Source organism: Neovison vison, chromosome 3 (genome assembly GCF_020171115.1).
Source record: "Neovison vison isolate M4711 chromosome 3, ASM_NN_V1, whole genome shotgun sequence".
Taxonomy (NCBI): Eukaryota; Metazoa; Chordata; class Mammalia; order Carnivora; family Mustelidae; genus Neogale; species Neogale vison.
Window position 1 is genome coordinate 196870666 of NC_058093.1, and position 25956 is coordinate 196896621.

Genomic DNA, 25956 nt, shown 5'->3' on the forward strand with positions numbered 1-25956 from the left:
CCTCTGACTGCGTGTAATACATCTGGCCAAAGAGCAGAATTCCGACTCTCCACGGATCAGTCTATGGGATGCTGCACTTGTGCGACCCGCCATCTTTATTTTACCACAGTCCCTCTACCTATCGGCTTTACACACTCCGTTCACTTGGTAATTTTTTAAAAAAAATTTCTTCTTGAATTTCTGCTGAATACAGACACTTCCTCCTGGTGACAGGCCAATCTTTAATGTACAACTGAGAACAAGAGGCAGACCAGCAGGTCACGGTTAACTGTAATCCATTTCTCGGGACGGCAGAGCCAGAGTGCCAAACCTTCCCAGTGCTCTTCAAGAATTAAATGTGCTATTTTTCATATTCCTCCTTTTAACCATTTGAGACACACCTCATGTTACTGCACTTTGCAGACAGTGTGGTTTTTAAAAATTGAAGATGTGTGGCAATCCTGTGCTGAAAAAGTCTGTGAGCGCCGTCTTCCCAACAGCATTTGCTTACTTTGTCACATTCTGGTAATTCTCCTATCTCAAGCTTTTCCATTATTATTATATTCGTCATGGTGGACTGTGACCAGGGATTATTAATTCACTGAAAGCTCAGATGATGGTGAGCATTTTGTAGCCAAATTCTTTAATAAAGCAATATACTTTTTTTTGGACACAATGCTTTTGCACACTTAAGAGGCTACAGGACAGTGTAAACATAATTTTTATATGCACTGGGAAACCAAAACATCCACTCACCTTACTTAATTTCGACACTCTATTGGGGTGCTCTGGAACCAAAGCCAAGTATCTCTCAGTATGCCTGTATTCTTTTGTTCTACAGTTGAACCACAACTCAAATACTTTTCTGTTGGCTAAAACTCAAAAGTATATAGCAAGACACAGGATAGTGCCTATGCAGACTTCTTTATCTATGTAGACTTCTTTTTTCTGGAGTTTCTGGGGAGGCAGAACTGTCTACCTAGCTAGACAAAAGTCCAGACATGATGTAAACAATCCACCCTCTCTAGGAATAAATGTACCATTCACATACCCTTTCCCAGTAAGGGCATACTCCTTTGAGACAGAGGCTGCTTCAAGGATTAAGTGAACTCACACAAAGGCGTATAATATATAATTATCCAGCACTTTCTATTTGCATACAAATGAAGCAATTGATGTTTTTAAGTTGTCTGCTGAATGCATTTTAAGAGCCGACCTAACTATCCTCTGAGCAAGCGAGTACAGAGTCAAGAGTGAATGTCGACACATGAGACACAACTGAGGGTCTGTTCACAGAACAAAAACCCCGGCCAAGGAGATCTGACCAGACTTGAACTGAATCCCGTGAGCCAAAGACATTGAGGGACAAGGTGGATTTCGTTCTCTAAGCGGCTGAGGCTGACAACAGCTGGGGCTTGGAAGGTATAAAACGAATCTCCCTGGGATAACGAGTATTTGAAAACAGATTTTCTATAACAGACCTGGTTTTTTTAAAGACCCTTTTCCAAATACTGAATGTCAAGGCCAAGTAGAATGCATGAGAAGGAGATCTTTTAAATAGGACCTCTTCTGCTCCTCATTCTTACAGAGATCTTTTTTGTAGAATTTCTCTTTCACTCACAGCGTGCATTGTGCTACCAGAATTTCACTAACAGAACAAAATGAGCAGAAAACCTGTGTGGTTACTGAGAAACAACAGAAGCCACACCTCCCCGGAGGAAGGATGCTGACCTTGATCCCCCCACAAAGGGGAGATTGGGCAAGGGCTATGAAGCCATCCATTTGGTCCCGTTCTTGGATTTAACTTCCAGATGCTGGGACGGAGCAGGAGGGAGGCAGGAACACACGCAGGTTTCCAGCCTCTCAACCAACACCCTGTCCCTCTGTCCCACAAGCTAACCATCCCTTGCAGGAGGAGCAGCTGCGACTGCTGGACGCCAAGGTCATGGACGAGCTGCACCAGAGGAGGCAGAGGTCACTGGACCAGGGCTTGCAGCGGAGCTGTATGTTTCCGAGCAAAACAGACGCAAGAGGCTGAGTGTAGAGAAGGATGTGCAACAGCTACCGTGCAGGTGGCGTCGCCAAATGCCGAAGAAGCAGGAGTCGCTGCTGCTCACTGGTGCTGGGGCCCACGATGGATGGGGAAGAAAACCAACGCCTGGGCGGAGGCATCTACCTCGGCAACACTGGGAACAACACGCATGCTCAGAAAGCGTCTGAATAGCGTCTAAGAAAATTCTCAGGCAGCGGCTCCCCAACCTCACGTTCTTTGACGTAAAAAGCCCTTGACAAGTATGAGACCCACAGAAACCTAGGTGGTCAGACAGCTGACGAACTTTGATTTGGAGAAATCTCCACGCCTCTTGCTTTATAGGAGCAGAAGACTGAGAAGAAGAAGGAATCAACACTTGCCTTAGGGATCACCTAAGACAGGGGCTCACAACCACCAAACAGAATGTGGCCTAATCTGCAGGACAAAGAGATCTCAACTCACTGACAGGGACAGCTCCTGCTCCATTGCCTAGCTACCGCCCCAGACCTGACGTGCATTCCAGAAATTCCTGTCCATTAGGGGTGAGACGTTCTACTTTTCATCTTCAGCCCAGTCTCCACCTTCCTATGTTACGAACGACCTCATTTGCGCAGCTGTATGAGATTATCTGTCCCCACTGTCCTTAATACGTTTGCAGGGTCTCTAAGGAAGACCCCGAGCTTAGAACATTAACAACTGGTGTTTCTGGGAGCCAGGTGGATTCTCTTCTTTTTTCTTCAAGAAATTAGAAACACGAAAGAGAAGCAGAAAGGAGAAACTAGTGTCATTGAAGAAGATGACCCCCGAAGTAAATTCTGTATTCTCCAGTCATTTTTCAGTGGGGTTTCACTTCCGTTTGGCGGCTTCTCCAAAGGAGCAGTTTATTTTGTAGTTCACTCAAGTCGACTCTGATCCCCCTAGAAGGGTTTTTCCATTAGAGACTCTATCCAGCTGGCCCCATTCATTAGCTTCGTGGTGGCAATGACGTATTCTGTACCTCCATCTTCCAGCTGCGACAGAAATCGCAACGCAGCGATTTCGGCAAAGGTTACTCCCCCGAGGAAAAATATCAGAGTGACTCGGTTTTCCCCTGGTTGACCTGAAAGGGAAACATTTCAGAAAAAACAATTATTTATTATGGACGCTTCTCCTACCACGTCTTAAAAAACTGCATCATGGGTGCCTGGGCAGCTCATTGAGTTAAGCATCTGCCTTTGGCTCAGGTCATGATCCTGGGGTCCTGGGATTGAGCCCCTTGTCGGGCTCCCTGCTCAGTGGGACGTGTGCTTCTCCTTCTCCCACTCTCCCTGCTTGTGTTCGGTCTCTCGCTGTGTCTCTCTCTGTCAAATAAATAAATAAAATCTTAAACAAACAAACAAAAAAACTAAACTAAAAAACTGCATCATGGGGGTGCCTGGGTACTCAGTCGGTCAGGCACCCAACTCCTGGTTTTGGCTCAGGTCATGACCTCATGGGTCATGGGATCAAGCCCCAGAGCTGGGCTCTGTGCTCAGCAGGGACTCTGCTTATAGGTTCTCTCCCTCTGCCCCTCCTACCACTTGCTCTCTCACGTGTGCTCGCTCTAAAAATAAATAAATCTTTTAAAAAACCTGCATCATTGGGGGTGCCTGGGCGGCTCAATCGGTTAAGTGTCTGCCTTCCACTCAGGTCGTGATCTCAGGGTCCTGGGATTGGGCCCTGAGTCGGGTTCTGAGCCCAGGAGGGAATCTGCTTTCCCCCTCTCCCTCTGCCTCTTCCCGTGCTTGCTCTCCCTCTCTCTCTAAAATAAATAAATCTTTAATTTAAAAAAAGCATCATATATAAGAAAAAGCAGTTAACTGTGTCTTGGTATGTACAGACAGCTCCTTTGAAACTCAGGAATGCGATTTTGATCTCAATGTTTTTTCGAGCTCCTGAGATCCTCAACTCAGCAGTTGAAAGCTGCTCTCCTGAGGGAATGCTGGGTTCTAGAGATTACACTGCACCTTAGCAACTAGCAAAAGAGGTTACCGGACCCTGAATCCTACAAATACCTTACAAATGTACTTTACAAAGCAACTGCACAATCCACGAAAACCACACCAGCAGCACGTTAATTCTCTACGGAGACTGGCCACAGACTTACGTTTCTTTTGCAGTCCCGTGGGCAAGGGCTGCCGTTCTTCGAAGTGGGGCCCTGGGAGTATGCGGAGGACTTCCTCGATGCTGCGCCAGCCAGGCCGTGAGAGGAGCTGTGCCAGGCGCACGCTTAGAGGGGCATAACCACTGTACACATACGATATGTCCGTGGGATTCTGTGAAATCATGAGAGGGGTGAAAGTCTGTAGCTACAGAGACGCAGAGCCACTGAGCAGCGGCCTTTTGGGTAACCCAAAATTCAGTGATTTGGCTTTGAAGGCAGAAACACAACTGAACTCCGCAACGTCCGGAGGTTAGCTTTGAACTCAAAGCACCTCGAGGCACTGACCATGAAATGCTGTTATCTGCTTTTGGCAAGAAACTTCTTAAAGGGAAAGCCGGCACTCTCTAGCCAAGTGATGACGCGCATGACCCTGGAAGCCAGGCGTTCTGCTTTTGGGCTTTTCTCTGACAGAAGGGCTCGTCCACAGGAAGAGACCAAAGCCCGATGTATTAACCGCAACTCCGTGCGTACTAGCAAAAGACTGGGAAGTACCTGAATTTCTATCAAGAGAAATCTGTTACATCATAAATTAAGGTTTAGCTGCAAAACCACTATGCAGCAATTAAAAAAAAAAACTTACAAAAAAGAATGAGATAGATCACAAAAGGATCTTCGAGATGTGGTGTTAAGTGGTAGCTGGGTTGGGTAGGGAGAGGCAGGTCAGAACAGTGAAGAGAGGGGAACTCATATATTGTTATTACGCTGTACAATATAGAAATTAAGAGTATGTATATTCTGCCCCCGAGGGGGAAGATAATCCGATTCTGCCACTTTTAATAATTAGCTTTTGTTGTAGGAGGCAGCCTGATTAAGTTCCTATGAAAGACCAAAAGAGAAAATAAGAAATTTAGAAAAACTGGAATCAACAACAAATGTAAGGCAACGTGCACTCTACTTTGGAGGCCAATGGTATAAATATGCATCATTTATGTTAAAAGGTCTGTAGAGACACAGAACCTTCCTGGAAGGACAGATAAACTGATTACAGCGGTTCCTTCTGAGGGAAAACCAGGGTGAGATGTGGAGGGAACCGGACTTTTCACTGTTTGCCTTACTTCTGTACGGCCAACATTTTTACCACACGTGCTGGACATTTTCCAGATCCTTCTGCCTCCTCACTCCCCCACCTTGGTGCTCTGTGTCCAGGAGGCGAACCTGTAGGCTCTCTTTGGGTTGGCCAATGGGAGGCACCAGATGGAACCTGGAGAGTGGCCAGCACGAGGGGTCGGGTTGACGGCCCTGGCTTCCTTCTGCCACACTGCTGGAGGCGGGCTGTGCCTCTGGGCCAGAGGGCTCTCATCCCTCGTCTTGTCAGATGGCCTCTCCACACAGCTCTTCTCTCCAGGTTCTGGAACGGATTTCTGCGGCAGTTCCCTCTCCTTGCCCTCGGGCCCAGGCTGGTACCAGGAGGTAAACTGAGCTAAAGAGGAGGGGCGTGTCTCACCTGCTCGTTCACATCATCCATCCAGAGGCGTAGCGTTTTCCGGATGGTTGGGTAATTGTTTCTGCCCCCCGTCTGTGGTTTCAGCAGGCCAACCTTCTCTAGGTTGTACAAGGTCAGTATGTGCTCATAGCCGTACGTCTGCAAGGCGAGTGGTTCGGACAGAAGTCAGAGCAGGAAAAGAGTTTCTGCCACTTTCTAAAAAGTGCACTTCCAACAAACGGATTTCGTTTGTATGCTGGGACCCCAAGTCCATGGGCTGTCTACGGGCACGGCGGCCGCGTGGAGCGTGCGACCTGCCGGCTCGTCACAATTAACCAGCTCCCTGCTTCAAAGACCAAGTTCAAGTTTTTCCTTTAAAGTCAGAATTTATAGACCCAACTTAAGGGAGCATCGAATAAATAATAAATGTTTTAAGTGTGATATAATTTGATATTTAAAAAAAGAATGAGGCACATCGATACATCCTGATGAGGAAGATCTGAATACACTCTTTTTTTAAAAAAATTATTTACTTGAGAGAGAGAGAGTGCATGTGTACATGAGCAGAGGGAGGGACATAGGAGAGGGAGAGAGAATGTCAAGCAGACGCCCCGCTGCGCACGGAGCCCCACATCCATCTCAGGACCCTGCGATCACAGCCTCGGCTGAAACCAAGAATCGGGTGCTCAACGGGCAGTACCACCCAGGTGCCCCTGGATATATTCTCAAGGACAAAAAAATACAGTAATAGAATACTATATACAGGAGGACTTTCTTTCTGTTTTTAAAAAGATAGAGTAAAGGGGCGCCTGGGTGGCTCAGTGGGTTAAATAAAGTCTCTGCCTTCAGCTCAGGTCATGGTCTCAGGGTCCTGGGATCAAGCCCCACATCGGGCTCTCTGCTCAGTGGGGAGCCTGCTTCCCCTCTTCTCTCTGCCACTTGTGATCTCTCCCTTTGTCAAATACATAAATAAATAATCTTTTAAAAAAAATTAAAGATACAGTAATAGCCAGCGCTTACATAACACTTCCGTGTGTGGGGCAGTGTCTGCTGTAAGGGTGTCACACGCACCAACTCTGTGTCTTTATTAGAACCCGACGGGCTGGGTGGTACTACTGTCTCCATCTGACAGAGACGTTTACATAACTTGCCCAAGGTCACACAGCTACTCAGTAACAGAGCCGGGACATGGACCCAGCCAGTCCCCCCCAGAGTCAGTGAGAGTGAATATTCTTTGTCCATAAATGCAAACAAGGGAGTCTGGAGGCGCATAACCTAACTGCGGCCCCGGGTCCTGTCTGGGGAGGGCGATGGGGGCGGGAGTGGGGCGCGGGGAGGACCACGTGTTGCTCCTGGACACTTCGCCTTATCTGAATCTTATAGGATGAAAATGCATGTGTCATCTGTGTAATTTTAAAACAATATAAAAAAAATTTGAGCACTTAGTTTCAATCATAATGATTTTAACTGTGCCTGGTGATAGCAAATAAATACTACAGGAGACACATCCAAACAGGGGAGAATTTTTAAAATAATGGTGGCCTTTTCCTAATCATGAAGTAAAATGGGCTTAAGTATGTCTGCTAAGGGATCATATCAGAAAATTTGCAAAGATGTCCTTTCCTCCATCAAATGCAATCTGGGTAAGAGCAAGGGCGCCAGACCCCAGTTCCCTGGGCTTGGCACTGGCTCTGCCCCTCACTAGCCGGGTGACCTTGGGCAAGATACAGAACGACCCTGTGCCTCAGTTTTTTTCATCCATAAAATAGGGTTGATAACAGTATCTAACTCACAGGACTGTAGTGAGGATTAAACAAATGAATACAATAAAGCTCTTTTACTAGAGCCTGGTACATAGTAAATGCTCAATAAACCTTAGCTGTTATTGTGATGCAAAAACAGTAAACAGTGACCAATACCAAGGACAACCCCCGCTCTGGGTGTTAAAAAAAATTTAAGACAGTGGAAACAGTATACCAAAACAGGAGCTTTAAGCAGTATTTTTTTGAAAAGATTAAGTCATTTGAAAGCTACCGACCTGGAGAATTTCTCTTTTGTAATAATCCAGAACTTTTTGTTTGAGTCCACTGTTGCACACGGACTGGAGACAAACCAGTCTTAACACCTTGATCAGTGGGTGCTTTTGGGCAATACAGTCTTCAATGTAACTATTGACCTGGAAACAAAACACACAGGTATGTAATCCGGCATCCGGTTTGGGGGCCCAAGGAACTTGGATTTTAGGATTTTTTTTTTAAATTTTATTTATTTATTTGACAGAGAGAGATGACAAGCAGGCAGAGAGGCAGGCAGAGAGAGAGGAGGAAGCAGACTCCCTGCTGAGCAGAGAGCCCGATGCGGGGCTCAATCCCAGGACCCTGAGATCATGACCTGAGCCAAAGGCAGAGGTTTAACCCACTGAGCCACCCAGGGGCCCCTAGGATTATTTTTCAAAGTGGAGGACACACTCCGGCAATGCAACTGCCCATGCTGGCACAGCAGCCAGCCTTCTGGGAGGATGTCTAGGGCATGTGTGACCATGCGTAATAGTAATAGGCACTTTCTTGGAAAATAGGAGATTTTCTAGAGAATAGGAAATTTCCAGAAACTGAATGAATTTAAATGTATTAACAGAGTTAGATCTTTAAAGGAACTACATGAGCAGTTCCCTCAGAAAGCAAATATCTTCATTTAACTATGACAGGCCTCAAAGACGGCTGGTTTCAGGGGCTGGAAAGCGCCTTGCTAACTGTGACATGAAGAAACTTAGACTTTCACATTCTGCACTTGCTCTTAAAAATGCCTCGGCAAGGCACGGCAATCAACACCGTTGCTATTCTACCTATAATCGTATGTTTGAGAAATCACCGATGATTTCTCAGTTGTTTTGTTCACATACCTTATCAGTGTCTACTCCGGACATAAACTCCTGTTCTGCTGTTAGTTTATCAAAGAAGTCTTCAGAAGCTGAAATGTAATCAGCAAATATGCAACTTAGAAATTAAGTAAATGTTGGTTTGAGCAGTGTACTTTCCGACACAGAAGATAATTAAGAAACAAGACGTGCAAAAAACAAGCAAGCAAAAGGCTCAAACTGTCATCTGAAAACAATCTTCTAAACACGGAAAACCCTACGACCTTGTGCTCCTAAATTACAGCGAGATGTAGCTGACCCCTTTGGGGCCCTTAGGACTCAACACAGATCCTAAGAATTTTGCCTCGGTACCAGGGAAAGCCCATCTCCCTAGCAACTCACAACCATCATCAAATTCAACCCAATTTTAACTGCTTTCTATTAACATGAAAACAAAGGACCGAAGACTTCATAATACACGGCCCCCATGTTTTGTGAGTAAACTTGTCTTTGGTTTAATATACATCTTCTGAGCGCTTTCAAAATACTCAATGTATGATCTCTCTACCAATTCTGCAGGAAGTTTTCAAGGGAAAAACAAAAAACAAAACCAGAAATATCACATTGGTCTGATTAAAAAACCCTTAACAAGAGAGAAAATAACTAGACAAAAAGGAGCCTCACTATGGTGGCAAACTTACAGAAGAGTTTTTTCCTCTTACCGCTTTTCCAAATATTTTGTTTTAGGATGATATTAACAATGGGAAGAAAATGAGCTAACCACAAATGAGACACATTTAACTATGGACATGCGAACACTTAATTTTTAACACTGAGAATGACAATGTTCACAGAGAGCTGCCTTTCCCAAGGAGGTATCGTGGCGCCTGTGACCCTGGCGTCAGTGCGTATGAAAATCAGCCCCGATGAAAATCATCCCTCCAAGGATACTCACTGGTAACATCCTTGATTAACTCAGCAATCGAGGTGTGGTTTGCAAGTGAGCCCCTTGCTGCTTGCATGTGGGGCAGCTGGGAAACAAACTGCTTGATCTCCCCAACGGTCTTAGCGTTGTGCCGCTCCTGAAATGGAGGAAACGTTTGGCAGACCCATCAAGCAGGGGGGAGATTTTATTTATTAATTTTTTAAAGACTTTTTTTTTTTTTCAAGATTTTATTTCTTCGAGACAGAGTGTGCACGCGCACAAGTGGAGTAAGAGGCAGAGGGAGAGGCAGAAGCAGACTCCCCACTGAGCAGGGAACCCGAAGCAGGGCTTGATCCTGGGACTCCAGGACCACGATCTGAGCTGGACCACGATCTGAGCTGAAGGCAGACGCTCAATCCACTGAGTCACCCAGGTGCCCAGAAGATATTTTATTTTTTTTTTTTTTAGAAGATTTTATTTATTTGACAGAGAGAGATCACAAGTAGGCAGAGAGGCAGGCAGAGAGAGAGATGGGGAAGCAGGCTCCCCACTGAGCAGAGAGCCCAATGCGGGGCTCGATCCCAGGACCCTGAGATCATGACCTGAGCTGAAGGCAGAGGCTTAACCCACTGAGCCGCCCAGGTGCCCCCAAGGTATTTTATTTTTAAGTGCTCTCTCTGTGTCTCGCTCATGGGATGTACGACTTATATCAGCGTGAGAAAAAGAATGCAAATAAATCAGGCCAAACCCAGCTCTGAAGTTATAAGAGAAATAGAGATGAGTTCATGGTGCCTAACTACTGTGTTAGTAGTTTTCAGAGAGTAAGTGTGTGAGGTTTTCTCCTCCTGTGCCCGGGCTCCCTTTGTGACTGGCATTCGGGGGCATCTGAGTATTTGTGGGGGCACTATTAGGTTACCCACAAACACTTCCGAATAAAAAACAAAAACATTACGTTAAGAGGGAAACGTAAACAGCAAAAAGTATCCTCTATAAAAAGACAAAAAAGATGCATTCTTACCGCTGAGTCTCAATCCTGAATATTGTCCATGAACAAAGTAAACCTCGCTTAGTGATGGGATTTTTTTTTTTTTTTTGGCAAAATTTAATCACGTAAACAAAATGTAACTTCAGAAATGTGAAAATCGGACACCTGGGTGGCTCAGTCATTAAGCGGCTGCCTTCAGCTCAGGTCATGATCCCAGGGTCCTGGGATCGAGTCCCAAATCAGGCTCTCTGCTCAGTGGGGAGCCTGCTTCTTCCTCTCCCGCTCCCCCTGCTTGTGTTCCCTCTCTCTCTTTGTCAAATAAATAAATAAAAATCTTAAAAAAAAAAAAAGAAATATGAAAATCAATGAACAAATATAATCCGTCAGAAAGATGAAATCTAGAAATACAGACGTGGTGAAACATTAGTTTTCAAAAATTCTCCCAGTTTACGTTTCCAAAGTCTAAGTAGAGTTTATCATGTTACTGAACTTCCCTGTTTTGGAAGTGAGCTTACCCAAGAGTAAAGGAGGGGGCGGGAGGTGATAATGAACAGCCTACCTCATTGTCACCCACCACCTCCACGGGGTCCTTGCGCTGTCCCCCTTGACCATGAGCTCTATTCTGGAGGATCTTTTATTTATAGTACAGCTGGCCTCCTCATGAGGGAGGTAGGAAACAACGAAAAAGAAAAGGTAAAAAAATATCTAAGACGGGAAGCTGTAAAGTGCAAGCAGTGCTCTGGCCGCCCCACCAGGAAGGAGCAAACGGACCACGTTGTCGCGGGTCTGGGAACAGGTCCCAAAAGAAACCCTAGGGAGCCCCAGGTCTTTAGGAGGGAAACGTGCCCCTGCACAGACGCCCTGAGGCTCTTCCTCCCCTTGGGGGAGGGCAGTCCAGCCTGCGACCAGCGGCAAAACCCAAACAGCCTCACCTCAAACGCTGCGGAGATCACCTTTGCTTTCTTGCTAAGCACGGAGCCCACTGCGTTGAAGTTTTTGTCTCGGATCTCAGCATAGAGCTCCTCTGCGGAATTCAGCTGAAGTTTCTTTGCTTCCGTGGGGAGCTCTTTCCCACCATCACCCTGTTTCTTTGGGGCAAATTTCTCCGGAGGTAATTTCACATAACCTGGGAACGACAGTGGAAGGGGGCAAGGTCCTGTGTGCATTTACTGAAGTAACAGATCAGGTGCCTGGGCACAAAATAGGATTTTCCAACTCAGGAGACAAATAAGCCAGCTTCAGGAAACAAATGGCATATAATACTGAGGTTTTTATTCTTCCAAAAAGTAGACTTTGATGGCAAAAGAAATATATCTGGATTATTATTAGGATTATTATTAAACATTTCTAAATTTAAAATGCTATAGAAATAAACAAGCCTATGGTGTGGGCCAAAGCCAAACCAACATGTCTCTGACCTTGGACCTAATGATCTGTCCCACCTAAACGCTATCAGACCTCCCCAATCTTCCATCTGGTGTCCCCAACGTCAAGTGTCGGCCCTTCCCAGGATACGTCGCACTGTGATCTCCACGGCATCCCTGCGTTTCTGACTCGGCCTGCCCCTCACTGTGGTTTCTCCGCCCACCCTTCACCAAATGCAGTGCAAATACGGCCTCTCCAACAAGCTTTCCCAACAAGTGCCAGCCCCAAGGGTCAGCCTTCTCCACACCGCGGTGCCATCTGTATCTACTGAGGGTCACTGCCCACAGGGACAAGCAGAGTCTGGCACACTAAGTATCCGGCCAGCCTCCGTGGGACCAACACCACCAGTTTTTGCCGGATTTTTGTTTAATCTGGTGTCCAAAAGCCAGAAGTCAGAATTGCATATTCTCAAATAGCTTCTGATTAATGTGCAAAGAAAACATCTCAAAGAAAACCCCCCAAAAACGAAACCCCCTCCCCTCAAAAAACGCCCTTTTGAATATTTTTATCCATTGACCTTTCAGGAAACACAGATGTCACTTTACTTACTGTTCTGAATGCCATAAATTTCATCAATGAGTCCTTCATACGTAAGCTGAGTGGCAAGAGGCGTCAATAAGTCCACATTTCGATCGAGCAACAAGAGATTATCAAAAACAGGAAATATTGAATTTTGGCTTCCTGTAAACTCTCTCTTCATCCTGATCATCATATTGGCCACTTGCTGGAAACAAAACATTAGATCAGGTGGGACCTTTCTGGGAAGCAGCAGATTTTAAAATGTAGCTAAAAACAGAAAGACAATCAAAAAAATGTAAAAGGAGGGAAACTGTGGAAGGGTGAAACTGATCAGAAATCAGCAGTTAGAGAAAAGTGTCTGCTGACCATCCACTCCCATATGTGCACGCACGCCGATGGCTGCCACCACTCAGCGAGGTGGGAACTTGTTATTCACGAGACCTCTGTAAAGCCACCATGAGCGCTGACTCGGTGCATACGGAGCCTCTGCTCCAAGGGGAAACACAGGGTTAGGCTCTGGTGAGCCTCTGGTCACAACACTTCTACTGACTCATCAGTGGGCAAGCTTGTTTTCCATGTGCTTCTATTTAAAAAGACACTATTTCCTACAGATTGTTGAGTCACCAACAATGAACTCTGAGCCAACAGCACCATCACTCCGGCCTGCAGGAAGCTGAGCCAACACGGCATCCTCCTCTTGGTAAGGCCCAACCACGGCACTGCAAGCCTCCTGAGTGGGGGGACACGGGCAGTGCCGCATGACCCACCCTCGGGGCCCTGTGCAACAGGGAAATCACCAACAGAAAGCACAAAAATGCAAAAAACATGGTGTTAAGTAATGCATGACACTACATAAGGGCCAAAAAGGACACTTGTTTATAGCCCGAGAGCCAAAACAAGAGGGCAAGCACTGCTTTTGCAAGGACGTCAGCTGGGAACACGCACAGCGGGCCACTCAAATTTTTGCCACTCTTGATGTGGCCGCAAAACACTGCGAATATCAATTTGGGGTTACATGTACATTTCAGCAATTAGGTGAATTCAGAAATAAATAGGATTGGCTGTACTTGTTCGTATATAGCTTTCCATCTCTCCCTTTCTGGGTACCAGGGCACCCTTCCTTCACCGTAGAAACATGCACCGCTTCTTACCCTGGCACACTCTCCTTTCCCAAAGATCTGGGGGATTGTCCCGTACAGAGCCTGCAGGGTCATCAGCCCCTTGGCTGCGTGGTAGAGGCTCGTCTGGTCACTCTCCAGGTAGCACTCCTGCGGGGAGAAAGGGTGGTTCCTGTTAGGCCCCTGTCCCTGGGCGTGTGCTGGGTGCCTGCCTCTGTCTGGCCCTGGGACTTCCCCTTTATTTCCCACTTTGCCTGGAAAGCTGGGGACGCAAGACCGTCTTGTCAAGCTGCTATCTGGCGGTCGAGAATATGAGGCCAACAGCTATGCCACTGGGATGTAGCTGTGGAAGCAACTGGCAGAACCTTCTGGAAGGAAAGTATTCACCAAGCACAGCAATTCTTCTTACTTATCAACTCTCAAGTAAACTGATTAACGAAGATGGACAAGGAGAATAGAAGGGCATTCTGGAAAGGCCACATGCTAATCCCCACAGAGGCACACATTATTTGACCCCCAAAGTGCCAGAGGACCGCACAACAGAACATTCAGCAGTTCTGACAAACATGAGATCTCACATACACTGACAAAAAACGAAGCTGAACAATTTTTAGAGCATGAACTCATTTTCAGAAAATACATTTTACTTTATAAGATACATGAGGTCCATTTTGTCAAGGCCAGCAAAATACACACAAAGCCAGTTGGGAAGCGAGAGGGGAAATGTTCAGTTCTAACACTGACTCAGGTCGCCTTGATCTGAGCCGCTCTGTACCACTTCCCAGCGGCTCCCTCGGCCGGTCAGATAACCTCTGTGTGCCTCAATTTTCTCACCTGTAGAAGGGAGTACATTCTACATAGTGTAAGGAGTAAATGAAGAAAATGCATGTAAAACATTAAATCCCAGCACTCAAAACATACAGTAAGTGCTTAATAAATGTTAGCTTTTATTATTTGTAAATGTTTAGCTGTTTTTCACAATCATCATCTGCTCCCAAGTCAAATGGTACATGAGGGCCTGGGGGGCTCAGTTGGTTAAGCGTCCGACTCTGGATTTCGGCTCAGGTCAGGATCTCCGGGTTGTGAGATCAAGTCCCATATGTCAGGCTCTGTGCTGGTGTGTGGAACCTGCTTCATTAAGATTCTCTCTCTCTCCCTTTCCCTCTGCCCTTCCCCCTCCAAAAGAAATAAGTCAAAATGGTACATTGCACCAGACTCCTGCGCCCTCCACCCACCCACCCACCCAACGTGTCTAGCCTAACTAATACCAGAGGGATTAGGGAAGATAGAGAGGAGCACTCGGGCGCTCCGCCCCTGGGAGGAAGGAGGGCTGTCCCCTGAAGACACTGTGAGGACTGTCTGGTCACCAATGGAAGCAGTGCTCGAGGATGGCTCTTCTAAGTCTGGAAGAGCCAAATAGGAAGGTGAAAAAAAAAATCTAAGACACGCTTTCTGGCAAAATTACTTAAAACCCCTGACAGGAGCAGAAGTAAGACAAAAATTCAAGAAAAAAAGTATTAGGGAACATCTCTCAAAACAGTATTCATATTATTATTTTTTAAAGATTTTATTTATTTATTTGAGAGAGAGAGAGAGAGAGAGAGCGCACAAGTGAGTGAGGGGGAGGGCCGAGGAAGAGGGAAAAGCAGACTCCCCGCTGAGCAGGAGACCTGACATGGGGCTCGATCCCAGGACCCCCAAGATCACTACCTGAGCCGAACGCAGACAGACGCTTAGCCAACTGAGCGAGCCACCAAGATGCTCCTTTAAAACTCTATTATTTTTTTTTAGATTTTTTTTTTTTTTAAAAGATTTTATTTATTTATTTGACAGAGAGAAATCACAAGTAGGCAGAGAGGCAGGCAGAGAGAGAGAGGGGGAAGCAGGCTCCCTGCTGAGCAGAGAGCCCGATGCGGGACTCGATCCCAGGACTCTGAGATCATGACCTGAGCCGAAGGCAGCGGCTTAACCCACTGAGCCACCCAGGCGCCCCTTTTTTTTAGATTTTTAAAAAAAAAATTTATTAGACAGAGATCACAAGTAGGCAGAGAGGAGGAAGCGGGCTTCCCGCTGAGCAGAGAGCCCGATGTGAGGCTCAATCCCAGGACACCGGGATCATGACCTGAGCCGAAAGCAGAGGCTTTAACCCACTGAGCCACCCAGGTGCCCCTATTTTTTTTTTAAGATTTTATTTATTTATTTGACAGACAGAGATTACAAGTAGGCAGAGAGACAAGCGGGGGGGCGGGTAGGGGGAAGCAGGCTTCCCACTGAGCAGAGAGAGCCTGATTCGGGGCTCGATCCCAGGACCCTGAGATTTTGAACTGAGTCGAAGGCTTTAACCCACTGAGTCACCCAGGCGCCCCTAAGACTCTATTTTTAAGTAATCTCTACACCCAGTATGGGACTCAAAGCCACAATCCCAAGATCAAGAGTTGTGTGCTCTACAAACCAAGCCAGCGAGGTGCCCAGCATTCAAATAATTTTAAATTTAAAAAGTTGTATTACGGGCGCCTGGGTGGCTCAGTGGGTTAAGCCGCTGCCTTCGGCTCGGGTCATGATCTCAGGGTCCTGGGATCGAGTCCTGCGTCGGGCTCTCTGCTCAGCGGGGAGCCTGCTTCCCTCTCTCTCTCTCTGCCTGCCTCTCTGCCTACTTGTGATTTCTGTCAAATAAATAAATAAAATCTTTAAAAAAAAAGTTGTATTACTACAGACATTCTGTTTTTTTAACATTTACTTATTTTTATTTTAGATAAAGAGCAAGTGAGCGAGCGTGGGAGTAGGGGCAGAGGGAGAGGGAGCATCTCCAGCAGACACCCCAACATCACACCCCACCCCACCAGAGCACAGAGCCTGATGCGGACCTTGATCTCATGACCCTGAGATCACGTCCTGAGCCGAAATCAAGAGTTGGATGCTCAACCGAAGGACCCACCCAGGCTCCCCAGACATTCCTTTTATAAGGCTATCTTTTAAAAAAGATTTAAAAGTTAAAAACACATATTAATCTTGAATTTTTTGCTCTAACATAAGCGTCGTTGGGGTTATTTGTGTTAATATCCCAACTCTATTGTGCACTTGTGGAGTTTTAAGCCAGAAGGACCTTTGGGGAGGGACAGATGCTAATATTGTTAACATTTAAATACACATACTTTTTGACCTTCAAATCCCACGTGCCCACATAATAGAACAGCCCACAGTTTCTGTAAAGGAGACAGGTTTATTTATTTATTTATTTTAAAAGATTTTATTTATTTATTTGATAGAGAGAGATCACAAGTAGATGGAGAGGCAGGCAGAGAGAGAGGGAAGCAGGCTCCCTGCTGAGCAGAGAGCCAGATGCGGGGCTCGATCCCAGGACCCTGAGATCATGACCTGAGCCGAAGGCAGCGACCTAACCCACTGAGCCACCCAGGTGCCCCGAGACAGGTTTATATACACTGATTTTTATGTATACGCATGAAGGCCGTGACACATTAAACACTATTACTGAGCCTTCAACGGGGTGAACTCTGATTCCCACATTTTTATACAGAACAATGATGGAGAAGATCCTAAGCACATTTCCACAGCACAGAAAGATCTACCTGTGCCTTCTGATGCCAAAACCCACTGAATTGTACTCATTGTTTAAAATCACATAAATACGCAAAGTTACGTCAATTCCATCAGAAACTGGGGTTGAATTTTGCATTAGGGGGAATTCTCAGCTTTACCATCCAGACAAAATCTTTTGATTTCTAAACAAAATCTGAAGTGAACGTGCAAAACCAAGAGCTTGAAATTCCCAGCAGAAAATTTTTTTTTTTTTTTGCAAATGTTCAGAAAAACAAACAGGAAATCTCTCCTCTGGACAGGGCTTGTCATGCTGGGACACGTCTGCCTCAGCTGCTAGCAATTCGCATTAATTACAGAGATGTGAATTAATGACACGTGGGTACACCAGTACAGCTATGCAAGAAACAGATGGAGCAAAATGGTGACTCCAGTCAAGGTGATGGATATAAGGGTGTTCCCTGTCAAACTCCCAACTTTTGTTGAAAATTTTATATTTATCATTTAAAACGATGGAGGAGGGGCGCCTGGGTAGCTTGGTCAGTTAAAGCCTCTGCCTTCGGCTCAGGTCATGATCCCAGGTCCTGGGATCGAGTGCTATGTTGGGCTCTCTGCTCAGTGGGGAGCCTGCTTCCCCCCCCCCCAAAAAAAAAGGTAAATAAAACAAGTACATAAAATTACATTTGCAAGAAAACTCTCCATTCTGGAGAACAAACGCGTGCACATTTGCTATAAACACAGAAAATAAGCAGCAGAGAAAACCAGGCCTGGAACAACTGGCTACCCACCTGGAAAAAATTAAATGAGCCTCTACCTCACACCACACAAATACACAATTCAAGCTAGATTAAAGCCCTGACCTTTTTTTTTCCCCCAAAAAAACCAAAACTTCCAAGACTTTTGAAGGAAGATAAAAGATTTCCCATGTCTTCAGGATGGAGAAAGATGAATAATACTCAAAAAAAGCACAAACTAAAAGAATAAAAGTGATAATTTAACTACTTTAACTTGGAAGACTATCTCTCAGTGTCAAAGCTTACTACAAAGCCGAGTATGGTACTGCCCCACGGACAGGCATAGTGATTAATGGAATAGAACGGAACATCAGAAATAAACACTTATGGGGCGCCTGGGTGGCTCAGTGGGTTAAAGCCTCTGCCTTCAGCTTAGCTCATGATCCCAGGGTCCTGGGATCGAGCCCTGCATTGGGCTCTCTGCTCAGCGGGGAGCCTGCTTCCTCCTCCCTCTCTCTCTGCCTGCCTCTGCCTACTTGTGATCTCTGTCAAATAAATAAATAAAATCTTTAAAAAAAAGAAATAAACACTTATATTTATGGACAACTGATTTTCAACACCAAGGGCACCAAGACAATTTAATGAGGAAACTTCTGCCTTCAGGCAAACAGAGCTGAACAACGGACAGCCACATGCAAACAGAGAAGCTGGATCCCCAACTCACATCAAATAAAAGGGAACTTAAAGAAGCTCAAAGACCTAATGTAAGAATGAAACCATAAAACTCTTTGAAGAAAACATAGGTGTCAATCTGTTACTCTGGGTTAGGCAACGATTTCTTAGATGGGACACTGAAAGCAGAAGCATCAAAAGGGAAAAACAGATAAATTGAACTTCAAAATGAAAAATTTTGTGTTGAAAAAGCTTTTTTGTATTGGGAGAGAACGCTTTTACCAAGTGAAAAATACTCACAGAATGGGAGAAAATACTTGCAAATTGTAAATCCAATAAAGAACTTGCATCCAGAACATTCCAGAGTTCTTACAACTCTTCTCATGAGAAGATAAGCTATTCTGCTTTAAAAAAAATGCACCACGGATCAGAATAGACATTTATTATTTTTTTTAAGATTTTATTTATTTATTTGACAGAGAGAGAAATCACAAGTAGAGAGGCAGGTAGAGAGAGAGGGGATCCCAGAGGGCTCCATCCTAGGACCCTGAGATCATGACCTGAGCCGAAGGCAGAGGCTTAACCCACTGAGCCACCCAGGTGCCCCAGAACAGACATTTCTTTAAAGGAAGCCATACAAATGGCCAAGCAGCTCACGAGAAGGTGATCAACATCACTAGTCCCTATGGAAACGCACATCAAAACCACAGTGAGAAAATGCATCACATTCTCCAGGATGACGAACTTCAAAAAGACAGACAACAATGTGGGGGCACCTGGGTGGCTCAGTGGGTTAAGCCGCTGCCTTCAGCTCAGGTCATGATCTCGGGATCCTGGGATCGAGTCCCACATCGGGCTCTCTGCTCAGCAGGGAGCCTGCTTCCTCCTCTCTCTCTCTCTGCCTGCTTCTCTGCCTACTTGTGATCTCTCTCTGTCAAATAAATAAATAAAATCTTTAAAAAAAAAAAAAAAAGACAGACAACAATGTGCTGGTGAGAATTTAAGTTTGGAACCTTTATCTCTCTCTGGTGGGAGCAGAAAATGGGTGAGGACAGACCTTTACCGTATGACCCTGTGATTCCCCTTCTAGGTATAGGTAAGGGAAAGGAACACACATGTATTAACGTTAATGAAAACCTCGTATTAATGTTGGTATCATCATGATGGCCGACAGATGAAAAATCATCACCTGTCCACTCCAGATGAATGCTAAACAAAATGCGGGAGGACATTACCACAGAATACCGTTTGGCAATAAAAGGAAAGGAAGGACTGATACCTGCCACAATATGGACGAGCCTCGAGAACATGATGCTGAGGCCAGACACAAAAGACCACAGGTTGTATGATTTCATTGATGAGAAAGCTCCAGAATAGGCAAATCCATACAGATGGAAATGGACTAGTGATTGCCAGTAGCTGGGGGCGGTGGGGGGTGGGGGTGGGGAGGACTGACTGCTGAAGGGCAGAGGATTTCTTTCTGGGATGATAAAAATGGTCCACAATGAGACCGCAGCGATGGGTGCACAATTCCATGAACACCCTGGACACTGGTGCACCACAAAGGGTAAATTTTTATGGCATGTGAATTAGGTCTCAATAAAGCCATTACTAAAAAAAAAAATAAAGCAAAGCACTTTATAATGGGAAATGTCTACGTGATAAAAGATTTTATAAGTAAAAGTTAAAAAAAGATATTAAAAGGAAAAGATAATAAAGTATAAGTAAAAAAAATTATAAAAAAGATGCAAAAACCACAGATCGGGAGAACATACTTGCAGCTTCTGTAACCCACAGTGATCCATGAGCACAGTATATAAAGAATTCCTTAAAAAGAAAAAAATGGGCAACAAAAATGAACAAGCTAACGATCTCCGAAGAGGAAAAAATCTTAAATGTCAATAAACACATGGAAAGAGGCTCAGCTTCACGGAAGTCACAGAAATGCAGATGAAAACAGGATCGCTGACACTGTCGTGCCCATAAATAAGACAAAAACTGAAGTCTGACATTGAAAGGGAGAATGTCGTACTTACTTTGAATGCCCCCTCCGATTCCATGGATAAGAGATCCCCATCAAATGGAATGAGGTCAAGGCTGTACTCGTCCCGATGAATAAAGGATCCCAGAACACCCAGATCCTTCAACCGCTGTTCGCACAGTAAACTACGTCGCGGCACAAACAAAATGTGGAAATCTCTTGTTGGACCGCGTCTGTCTTCACTGCAAATGAAGTAATGCTGGTTAGCTTACGAGCAGCCACAAGTCATAGGCTATTTTACTTATTTTACTCCCAGAGCCTTACCACTGCCTCGGCACACAGCAGGCGCTAAATAAATGCTGGCTGGATAAACATATACATACTGACTTTCAGATTCACACACTGTTATACAGTTGCCCCTTTGCTCTCTCTTTCCCTCGTGGGAAGGAGTCATTGATTCACAGCCAGGGTTTCGTGATGCATTTTCTAACTTTCTCTTAAACTTTCTGTGGGGCTTTAAAGCTCTCAGGTTTATTGAAACAGGATATCCGTGTCTTACTGAAAACAAATGATTCTTTAACCCCACCAACGCAGTGACACAGTCTTACAGGAAATGAAAGATCAATCTTGACTCCCAGGTCTAGTCTCCTTGACAGCAGACTTCCCAAAATAGCCCATATGCTTTTAAGATCTTAAGGGCCACATCAATCAACTGTACCACAGAATGCAGTCGGGGCTGAGAACTTCCTTTAAAGACTGGATGCAGTATTAAATTTTAATCAGCTTGTACTTACTTTGCTTATGAAAGTCAAGCACACTATACTGAGCGTATTGAAAAATAACCATCTGAAGTTTTGGTTTTGTAATCAGAGTCCTTTCTATTGGTATAGGTCCCAGTTTTAGCTGTCCAGAAAATGGGGTTATATCTTGATCCCCTTCTCCAACTGTTTGAACAACTTCACGAGTTTCCCATTTGCCCTCTTTGGCTCTTTCCTGCCTGCCCTGTTCTCTAAATGGCCACCTTTCTCCGAACTGACAAGATGAGGAACTCCCATAAGAGTTAAAACATTAAAACCATGAGAAGGACTGACAGCTTTTGGACCAAACATAAGCTGTGAGAGATACCTGAGCACATTTTCAGCAATTATATCCATCAGTTCTAGCCTGGGTCTGACAAAAAAAATAATATTCTTGACATCAGCTGCTGGCAAACGACTTCCTTTAAGAGTGAACATTTTTTCCACTTCATGTTCCTAGGAAAACACACACACAAAAGGTTAACAAAACCCTGAGCTATACCTGTCATATCCAGACTCAAACATCAGTAACAATCCCAGCCGAATGACATTACTTGATTAGCAAAATTTAGTTTCCCCAAATCCAGATGTATAAAGGACAAAGTTTCAGGATTAAGTCACTGCTACTGAACCTGAATTCAAATGACTCTCATTCGAGAAACTGTTAGTGACACTAGGTAATGGTCACTTACTACAAGGCTAGTATTTTCCCTAGAATTAGGATCAGCATAAAATCACTGGCCAATGGATCACTGTATGAAGAATATTAGACATGCATTAGTATCAGTGTCTCTAAGGGCCAAAGAGCTTTGCCAGCCAATTACTCAGGAGAAAATGTAAAATCCTATTATTGCTAAAGCTTAGAATTATTAATTCCTGAACAAAACCCAAATAACTTATTTACCTTCAGTAGTGAATATTGTGCAATCAGGCCAAATGGTCCTGTGAGGTACTCGTCCCAAACTATTGCCTATAGGATAGAAGGGACACTCTCGTTATAGTTAATATCAGGAATTTCACCAAAACAAAACAAAAAAAACAAACAAACACAGCAGTCATATGTACTAGGAATATTTGCTTCAAACTCTGAATTAACAAAAATTTTAATTGGCTCTAACCACATTCATATCTTACAGGTCTAAAGAAAAACCAGCCCTGGACAAGTGATGCTACTGCTGGGTTTTTGTTTGATTTGTTTTGTTTTGTTTAAAGATTTATTTATTAGAGAGAGAGAAAGACAGAGAGTGAGTGAGTGTTCAGGGAAGGGCAGAGGGAGAAGGAAAGAGAGAATCTCAAGCAGATTCCCCTGAGTGCGGAGCCCAACTGGGGCCCAACACGGAGCCAGATTCCATGACCCTATCACAACCTGAGCTAATATCGGGAGTTGGGAGTCTTAAAAGACTGAGCCACATAGGGGCCGCAGTGACGCTATTGTTGTCATGGGGAAGTTAAGACTTAATCACTGTCCTCAGAAGAAAGAAGGAACTATAGTGTGTTGTGTATCTGTGTCATGGTATTAATTATTAGAATGAACGAGACGGAAACTGCTAATGGCAACAGTTCAACCTAGTATTTTCTATGGAAATGTCGTATAATCAAATTACATAAAATTAAAACCTTGGATATAGGTATTACAAATCTTACTTTGACAGAAAAGTTTTAAAAGGTTTGGGAAGTTTAAGTACCATGTCCAGGGTCACATAGGGACCTTGGACCTTACCTATAGCATAGGGGGACCAACCTAGAACTCAGTGACCCACAAATCATTGCTCTGGGCCCTTATGGGCCTTTCTACTGCTAATCCCCAGAGTAATTTCTTCCTCCCCCGCTTTAAAAAAAAAAAAATAGAGAGGGTACATACCAGGTGGGTGGAGTGACAGAGGAAGAAGAAGAGAGAAATTTTTTTAAAAGATTTTATTTATTTATTTGACAGACAGAGATCACAAGTAGGCAGAGAGGCAGAGAAAGAAAGAGGGAAGCAGGCTCCCTGCTGAGCCAAGAGCCCGATATGGGGCTTGATCCCAGGACCCTGGGATCATGACCTGAGCTGAAGGCAGAGGCTTTAACCCACTGAGCCACGCAGGTGCCCCAGGAAGAGAGAACCTTAAGCAGGCTCCACATGGGGCTCGTTCTCACAACCCTGAGATCATGACCTAAGCCAAAATCAAGAGTCTGAGGCTTAACGACTGAGCTACCCAGGAACCCCGCCGTTCTTCTATTTTTTAACTGAAATTTTTACCGAGATAAGTGTAGATTAACATTTACTTGCAAGAAATAATACAGAGAGCCCTTGTATGCTCTGCCCAGCTTCCCCCAGTGGTAACATTTTGCAAAACCAGAGTACAATATTATATCCAGGATACTGACACTGATCCAACCCATGATTTTATTCAGATTTCAGTATCATTTCTTGAGCTTGAACTGGGCACCTAGGACTTAGCCTGCTTTTTTTCTCTCAATGACTCCCCAGTTTTCCTTTTCTTTTCGGAGTAGTATTGCCAATTACTTAAGGAGGGGAGTGGGAAGGGAAGTGGAGAAAGGTGACACCACTTAGAAGAAATCCTACCAAGTCCCTGATCTACCATTTCTCATTCAGCTGTAAACTGGGTGGTCGTAAACGTCTAACAGAAGAAACAATCCTCAGAAAGGTCACGGTAAAACCTCAAATAACTATAATTTATTTCATAATCCGTGTGAGCAGCAGGTTGTAAAACGCTGGTGCTTCGGAGACTTTCGATGGTTCTATATACAACGACACGCTGTAATGCAGGGACACGGGACCGTCTATGTCCTTGGGCCGCGCCCGCCCCACGCGTCCTAATCTCAGGAGCACCAGACCTGCTGGACCTCTGGACATGAAGGGCACCTGACACAACTGTTTCAGGTAGCTGAGATACCATAGTGGCTTACTGCGCTGCAATAAAACAAATGCTATGCCACGCCGACTCCGAGCTGTGTGTCTCCGGACCTACCAGTAGGCCCCTCTCCCCGCCTCACCGGTCCGGCCTGTTCCCCTCCTCGGAAGCCCCCGCGACCTCATACACCTGGAGCTCAGGCAGTCAGAAACCAGATTAGGGCAGGCAGGACTGGCGGCTGGAGAGCACTGACGCTGCCTCCCGTCCCTCACCTTGCTTCCGGCGCACTTGTCTAGGAACTCGCGCAGCTCGCGACGCACCGCCTCGCGCAGCACGTTCAAGTTCACTCGTCCGTAGGACAGGTGCGCCGCCATCTTGCCCCACCGCCCCTTTTCCCGGCGAGGCCCCACGTACACGGTCACGTGACCGTAGTGCCACGTGACCGGGGCGGCTGACAGCACGCAAACCCGGAAACTGAATTGGGTTTGCGTCTGCGGTCTTTCCTGGCCCTACGCCTGCCGTTTGTTCTACCGCGTCGCTTCCGACACTCCCCAAGGCCGTCCCCCAGCCCCATCCGGCTCCTGATTCGGTCCAGGAATCGTTGGGCGCTGGGAATTGAGTTGAGAGGCGGGGACCGGCCCCCTACTCGTTCTTCTTAGCAGCAAGCAGACCCACTATAATGGAAATCTTTTGTAGCACTCAGAAAGCCTTTCGCTTTGCTCTGTCTGTAGGCTAAACCTGACGAAAAACGACAGCGGCTGAGGGAATCCTTCATGGGACGTCAATGTTTAGCTCTTCTGGTAAACTTCCACTGCATGGTATTTCACACATATACTATTCCTTGTGGAATCCAGTTCCATCAGTAAAATTCGTATGTTACCTTGTGAGTTGTGAGGATCAAAAAGGTGGAATTTACATCATGTTTCATATTAAAAGCTTAGAAGGGTGCCTGGACCTTAACTGCTTAATAACTAATGTTTTAGGAGGATATGTGCGTCTCAGTACTTCGAGGAGGATGGAAATTGACTATTTGGGAGGTGAAAGAGGCTTGAAAACGTTGGGTCTCCAAGTGGATGCTTCCTTCAATCCTTAATGTACACTCTGTGGTATGAAGAAAGGGCTCACTAAACAACTACCATTAAGTCTGGGTAGGCAAAGAACAGAATTTCTCTTCTGTTCTGTTCTTCTGTTCTGGATGAAGCCGAAAAGCAAACAATCATCCATATATACACACTTGTACACTCAATTCCATGATTCCATCAAAACCATTTAGATTTTAAACTAGCTTGTTTCCACTCATGCACACTGTTCCATGCCCTATTTCTCCACCCGGTTTTCACAGTGCTTCTCAAACCTGCATCACAAGTTCTTGGGGGTGCCCAGGTGGCTCAGTCGTTAAACGCCTTCAGCTCAGGTCATGGTCCCAGGGTCCTGGGATCCAGCCCCCCTTTGGGCTCCCCGCTCAGGGGGAAGCCTGCTTCTCCCACTCCCACTTCCCCTTTTTGTATTCCTTCTCTCACTGTGTCTGTCAAATAAATTAAAAAATCTTTTAAAGATTTTTATTTTTTTAAATTTATTTATTTGACACAGAGAGAGAGATCACAAGTAGACAGAGCAGCAGGCGGGGTGGCAGCTCCCGCTGAGCAGAGAGCCTGATGTGGGGCTCCATCCCAGGACCCTGAGATCATGACCTGAGCTGAAGGCAGAGGCTTAACCCACTGAGCCACCCAGGCGCCCCTAAAAAATCTTTTTTAAAAATTGTCACACGTGCAGGCTTTTTGCCCAACTGAAAATGTGTATTATTTTAGCACCATCTGTGAGAATACCTGTTGAGCTCAGCAGGCCTTGTCATGAACTGTTAAATGAGGCTATAACTTAGAGTTAAGAGTTGAAATGCCCAAGGCTAGAAATCCCAAGCAC

General features: G+C 45.3%; 1 protein-coding gene across 1 annotated transcript; it reads right to left on the minus strand.

Moving 5' to 3' along the window:
* Positions 1–201: 201 nt before the first annotated feature.
* On the minus strand, positions 202–24455 carry VPS33A (VPS33A core subunit of CORVET and HOPS complexes). Its single transcript, XM_044243430.1, has 13 exons — positions 24309–24455; positions 22086–22151; positions 21510–21637; positions 20440–20626; positions 13476–13592; positions 12355–12529; positions 11313–11506; positions 9426–9552; positions 8516–8583; positions 7655–7792; positions 5638–5775; positions 4137–4305; positions 202–3110 (listed from the first exon to the last, which is right to left on the minus strand). The coding sequence occupies exons 1-13, from the start codon at positions 24408–24410 to the stop codon at positions 2929–2931; spliced, it is 1791 nt and encodes a 596-aa protein (XP_044099365.1). The 5' UTR covers positions 24411–24455; the 3' UTR covers positions 202–2928.
* Between the last annotated feature and the right edge of the window lie 1501 nt (positions 24456–25956).

Coding starts and splice junctions, on each gene's coding strand:
- VPS33A (XM_044243430.1), bottom strand. CDS start 24,410: ATGGCGGCGCACCTGTCCTACGGACGAGTGAACTTGAACGTGCTGCGC. Junction 21,638..22,085: donor CACAATATTCACTACTGAAG/GTAAATAAGTTA, acceptor GTGTTTTCCTAG/GAACATGAAGTGGAAAAAAT. Junction 7,793..8,515: donor CCGGAGTAGACACTGATAAG/GTATGTGAACAA, acceptor TTTTGTTTCCAG/GTCAATAGTTACATTGAAGA.